Consider the following 6395-nt stretch of genomic DNA (forward strand, 5'->3'; position numbering starts at 1 on the left):
AGATTCAGGAACGCCGGGTCGACTTCATGACCTGATATCCAGCTTTGCGTGGCTGCAATTGTTGGACTTAGTGATGCCAGATAATAAAAAGACACCCTGGATTTGTTGAACTTGCTTATGCACAGCTTATGCGCTGCTCTCCAGCCCGGTGTTGCCAGTTTTGACTGAAGCTCGGTGATCCAGTTGCTGCTCCCCAAACAGTCTTCATAAGTTACATGTTCAGTTTAACCCTTGCTTAAGGTTGGTTCACCTTCATTTCCTCACTACCTGGCTTATCATCCTTTTTGTCTTGTCTGACTTCAGTGTAGCTGCATTCCCAGATCTCAGTAGCATTTCAAACTGCAAGACAAATTCATTTCCAGCCAATGGAATGATTAGTGGATTTACTCGATGGCTAGTCAACAAGCTCTTCAGCTGGTCGGCTTCATTTACCCCCCAAATATCTTGTTGTTGATTGAAATGGTGTTCAGTGGCGATCCAACGAGTACGGACAGATTAGGTCAACAAACAGTAGAAAGAACTTCGAGGCTGACTTCAGGAGTTTGTGTGGCCACCTACGTTTAGTCAACTCGTGAGTTGGCAGTTAGTTTGTTCGTTACAGTCGTGCAAAAAGCTCTGCTCGCCGAATATTAAGCGAGTTCCTGAAATGAATCTGTACTTGGTTTATGGGTGGAGGCCTTCGACTGGATCTCCGGTGTTCATAGCGACGTGTGACAACGAAGCGGGCTGCGAGATGTCAGCACCTTTGAAGTGATGAAACCAAAATCTCGTGTTTTGGGTTGTTTCCTGTTATTATATAAAAGTCTTAACAGACCGCAGAGCAGTTTTTGCAGAAGAACATCGCAGTGTCTGCCATCGTTGGGGATATTTGAGTTTTGGTGTCATTGTTTTCACATTGGTGCAAATTGCAGAGAAATCTAAAGGAAATGCAGTAGTTTTGCAGGAGAGCGTCTGCGGGACTTTACTCTGTCAAAAGCTCTCTAGCACACGAACACATCCAATACACAATCTGTCTATTTATATGACATATCCTGTGTTCTACTGCTGATACTAATGTTAACCGTTACATGTTGACCCATTTTGACAGCAGGAAAACATGCCCTAAACGTCGTCCTTTTAGCCTGAGATTTGATAACTTGTCCTAAAGTGACCCAAAAATACACAAAATGAAAGTATTTTAAAATTCTGAGGCTGTTTGAGGTGGACTTTAGGTCTACCAGTGTGGGTTAAACCAAGGAAAATAGTGGTTTTAGGGAATCTTGAAAGTGTGAAACTGTACAGGCAATGTGAGTTTTTTATTTACATTTGTTAACATCGGCGATTTAGACACTCTAAACAGATCTGTGGTTTAAAATGTGGTAGAGACGCTCACTATGAGGGAATTCTTTGAAAGGGGTTAAGTTTGACAATAATCAAAGCAGAGAGGGGGACGATTGATCATTTTCACAAGCTGCCTGTCTGGCTAAGATAAGATAAAGCAAGATAAACTTTATTGTCCCTGCAGGGAAATTTGTCTTGGCCGCAGCAAGTGGATAAAAAGTGAAGCGCTGGATGAAAACATCACCACTCGCTATAAAACACTTTATACAGGAGGAGAACACGAAGCATGAATATCTGTCACCGATGACTGATGAACTTGTGTTTTCTCTGGGGTTTTTTTTTTTTTTAGTGAAAGGTTATACCTCTCCTCTCTGCTGTGCCCTCTGTGGGAATCTAAGAGACAGAACGAGAAGGAGAAAGAGAGACAGATGGCTTTTTCCTCGCAGGATATCCTGTTCTAAGTGGAGCTGCTGGGCCCGTTCTGACCTCCTCACCCCTCTTGACCCCTGACCCAACCGTAGTTTAGGCTCACATCTCCAATGTTTCCTAATCGCCCGAAATCTCTTAGTACCCCTTCACGCTCCGCTCTGGCCTCTTTGCTTTCCCCTCGTCCTAACTCCTCCATCACACTCAGAGGTGTCACATTTTCCCTTCCGTCATTACTCCTTCAATGTGCAACACTTTCATCTTTGTGGGCGCAAACGTCGAAGTAAACCAAGTCGTTAATTTTAGACGTTCATCTGTCACCGAAGTCAAACATGCAGTTTTCTATACGCTGCTTAAGCATCTGTAGGGGCTGGAGTCTATCCCAGCAGGGTGAAGGCAGGGTTCATCCTGGACAGATTACCAGTCCGTCACTGGGCCACACAGAGAGACAACCACTCACATGCACAAACTGGGACACTTGTTTCCCAACACATAGCAGCATTTTGAGACAGATGATAAAACTCTCAATGGAAAATAAGTGATTAGAGAAGTACTGTTGGTGTGTTGTTGTTTTTTTTCCTCCTGACTTTCCCGCTTTCTCTTACAAATCTCTCCCTCTTTAAAAACCCATTCACCATAATTCCACTTCTGTCCGACTGTGTGCGTCACGCGCTGAAAAAGAATATCCTCCTAACGCCGTCTTGGAACGAGTGAAAAAAGAAAAAAAAAAAAAAATCTGTCAGCGGGTTTTAAGCTTGTTAGTTGCCAAAATTTTTCCCCAAATCAAGTGTAATTTTCTCAGCACTGCTGGCTGCCATATTTTGTCTTGTTTCAGTTTTCCTGTAGAGATCGTTACAGCACATTTCTATTAACAACAAAAAGAGTTATTATGATGTCACTCTTTTGGCAGCACAAATTTGAAAATTACACACAAGGAAAACCAGCCCGTAATTCTAAAAATGCTAATGTGACAACAAGAAGAAGGCTATCTCATAAGGAGATAATCATTCAGGTGGCACTTGTTGCCCAACTTTTCGTCTCCCCCACTTTCTCTGTGCGTCGGCCTCTCTCCCACCCCGCAGTGTAACTGGAATCCATTAGCTGATGAATGGTTGTTTGTGTTTTTTTAAGCTCAACAGCGCCTCCCCTGGCCTCCGCGGCCAAAGAGGGTGATAACAAAACATGCACTGTGATTAGAGAAATAATTAGCCAATCATCCTCTGACCTGTGAGCCAAGCCCGAGGTCAAAGAGACACAAAGTGGGCCGCCTCCCAGGTGCTTTCCCATGGAAGTCGGTCAGTGGACACAGCTGCACAGCAAATGCATACTGGAGTCATTGTGAGCAGACAGGTTACATCCACAGCACGCTGCTCTTTTCTATGCCTGGACGTCATTGCGTGCAGGCCCGTCTGAGCGCTTAAAACTGCGTGCATGAGACGAGGATCCCGGCGGACCGAGTGCAGATTTTTTTTTGCCCGGAGAGGCTGCGGTGGAAACCAACGCTTCCTGCTTCCTGTGGCGAGAGGAAGTGCTACTGTCGCTGTCCCCTTATCGCTGGACACACAGAGGGAAGGCAGGGAGGGAGGGGAGGGGAGGAAGAGGAGGGAGGCCAGACAAAGGGAGAGGGCTGAGGAGGCAGGGAGGCAGGCAGGGCGGTGTGTCCAGCAGAGGGGTGTACTATGAGTCAGGTTCAACATAGTCAGGCTTTGTTTGGGTGAGCTGGCTCAATCAAACCTAAAACGCCAACATGAGAACATTGGCATTGCAACACTAGTTATTAAATTTCTTGTATAGGTTTTTCATCAATTGGGTCGCCTACTTCAGTCAAAATGAACAGGTTGTTACAATAAAGAGGTGGAAAAAGGCACAAATTTGTTATTGTAAAGAGTTTTGTTTCAGCAAGCGATGCAAAAGAGCAATGCAGGTACAAAACTGTGAAAAAAGATTGTGTAAGTTAATTTATATATTTATATTTAACTACAGTGACTCTTAATGCAGATGCTTATTTCTAACTTATTCTCCTAAACTTTAAACTTCACACATTTAAACAAGATGAATATTTCGGTCACTGTCACGCTGTTCTGTAATTAAGGACACTTTGAATTTCTTTCATTTTTGGTCAAATCAAAGTGAAATAAATGCTATCGATTGAATATTCTCTGCAATAAATACCAATAGGCTAATCATTTTTCTGATCTCTATTAGCAAATCAAGACAAACTTTATTAAAGCATTTTCTGCATCGCCAACTGAACGCATGTAGGTTCCCACAGCAACATGACTTTCACCGTTTGTCTGCTGTAGCTGCAACGTACAGCTCGACAGGTTTCCAGACATCACGTTTTCCCTCAGCTGACAATCTGCATCCCTCGCAGAGAACCATCAGGAAAAGAAACGGTGAGAGGTCAGCACGTCTCGCAGCCAAATTTAAATCTAAACCTCTGAACGGAACTTCCTCCGGCGCAGGTTATCTGTGCAGCATTTCACTTTTTGTTTGTTTCTGGCAGAAAACCACTGAATCAACAGTTAATAACCACAGAAGGAGGTTTACAATGAAAATATAGTGCATCTTCGGTGATGATGGACACATCTGCTGCCAGTTTCTTTGTTAATGTGATCGGCTGCTTGGTTAACCAGCTGCCACAATCTCCTCTCTGGGAGACTACAAGAGCATTTGGCTACTGTTTGCTCGTTAATATCCTCCAGCGAGCTGCAAGGAAATACAGCAATCAACACGCACAGTCCGAAGCCTGCAGTTCTCTGTGACACGTACTTTACTTGCTTACGTTGCAGCAGTCCATGCAAGCAAAGAGACAAATTGCTCAGGACTCATTCTCCCACCACTTATTTGCATGTCAGCAGGACTGTGGGAGGTTAAAGCAGCAGCTATGGCAGGACCGCTTCCATACAAAAGGATAGATGTGCTGTGACCGTGGGTGCAAAGAGGAGCATCCCCATATTCCTGCATGGTGCATTTCACGTTGCATGAGCTGCAGGCAAAACGAAGAGACAGAGAGGGACAGAAAAGAAAAGAAAGAACGAAAAGACAAAGTACAAACGCAACAAGTTGGATGTTGCAATTAAACTGCATCCACTTGCATTTCATCGTCAAGGAGCAGGAGAGAGACAATGAGAAAGACAGAGGGAGAGAGAGAGAGAGAGGGGGGAAGAGATGTTTGGGATCAGGGTGGGGAAGCTTTCAGCACTTGGGATTGTCCCAGATGGACACAAGCCGCTCCCTCCCTTTATAAACAGCCTCTGGCTTCTACCTCCTCTCCTCTCTCTATATTTCATCATGTGTCCTTTCATGCCTGCTTGTCCACAACTCTTGCTTCAGCAGAAAATCTGAACAAACTGACACTCTTATGTCTTCTGTTCTTCTGACAATTTCTTGTGTCGTCGTCCCCCCCCGTCCAGCACCACTGCCGCCCCCAATCCCTGCCATTTCCAAAGTCAACACACCACTAAATGCCGGGCTGACTCACTTCCACTGTGGGTGGCTCTGTTTCCAATTTTCTCACCACCTCGGCCACCCCACCACCTCGGAAGAAAAGAGAAAACTTTTGTCCAGAAAACAACAAAAAAAAAGCAGACATGCAAAAGGGACACACACACACATTTTCCCAAGTTGCTCAGCGTTAAAGGGACAAAAGCAGATGCCCAGAAGAGACACGGGGGTGAAACCAAGCATGCTTCTCCCACTTCTTTTGTGGCTCTGAAACGGTTATCGCTGTTTTCCTTCCTTTCTTTCTCTTTGGGAGAGCGTGGGAGCGCCCTCGGAGCGCTGCACAGAAACCACGGGGTTCATAACAACAGGAGGAAGCCGGTAACTTGAGTAACTTGGGCCGGGCAGAGAGAGAGGGATAAAGGAGGAGAATGAGGAGCGAAAGACAGCGAGGGACGAAAGACAGAGCCTTTTTGCATCTTTACACAACTTTGAACAAAATCTGAAGCCGGTGGCACACACACACTCCAGATAACCTGCTTGCATTCCAGACACATGCAACACACACAACCTGGACACTTTTGCATGAAATCAATTTTTCTTTTTCCCCAAAACCAGAGCACTGCCTTACCAGTCTGTGTTGTGAACATTCAGCGTAAGAAGGAGTGCGTTAGAAAGTCCCATCGGTCTCATACGGTTCAAATCCAGAGAGATCAGGAGCAGCGAGGACACTCAAACAACACACACACACACACATACACACACTCTCACAGGCACAGTATCAGTTCCCTCCGTCCAAGTGTTGAGAAAGTGAGGGGCCGCAACAAAAGGCAACGGAGGGAGGGAGAGATTGAGGTGGAGAAAGAGAGAGAGAGAACGAGAGAGAGAGAGAGAGATTAACCCCTCTGAGCTGACTGGTGGACTCTCTCTCTCCCTCCCTCACACACAGTTGGTTTGCCGTATCACTGACTTCTTGTGTTTTCTCTCAAGTGCCAAGAGGAGGAAGGGAGAGCATGTGTGTGTGTGTGTTCATGGTCATGGATGTGTGTATTGCAGAGTGTGTGTGTGTTTTAAAGTAGGAGGGACCGGCTGGCTCGAGTCCAGATCCAGCCAGCCTGGTAGAAAAAAAAAGACAATAGAAGGAAACACTATATCAGGAGGAGGCAAAATACCAGCACAAAAATAATTAAAGCCGCAAGCGGCAT

The 6395-nt window shown here is 45.4% G+C and overlaps 1 protein-coding gene across 3 annotated transcripts in view; it reads right to left on the reverse strand.

Moving 5' to 3' along the window:
• Positions 1-5989, reverse strand: part of hdac7a (histone deacetylase 7a) — a 63668-nt gene extending 57679 nt beyond the window's left edge. For 2 of the 3 annotated variants that reach the window (XM_008275488.1, XM_008275486.1), the window contains exon 1: positions 5822-5988. In XM_008275488.1, the coding sequence (XP_008273710.1) occupies positions 5822-5840 (19 nt within the window). In that variant the 5' untranslated portion in view covers positions 5841-5988. Of the gene's footprint in view, positions 1-5821 lie in introns of all 3 variants that reach the window. The other variant, XM_008275489.1, reaches the window with a different exon arrangement.
• Between the last annotated feature and the right edge of the window lie 406 nt (positions 5990-6395).

The sequence above is a fragment of the Stegastes partitus genome, unplaced genomic scaffold, assembly GCF_000690725.1.
Source record: "Stegastes partitus isolate 25-593 unplaced genomic scaffold, Stegastes_partitus-1.0.2 Scaffold53, whole genome shotgun sequence".
Taxonomy (NCBI): domain Eukaryota; kingdom Metazoa; phylum Chordata; class Actinopteri; family Pomacentridae; genus Stegastes; species Stegastes partitus.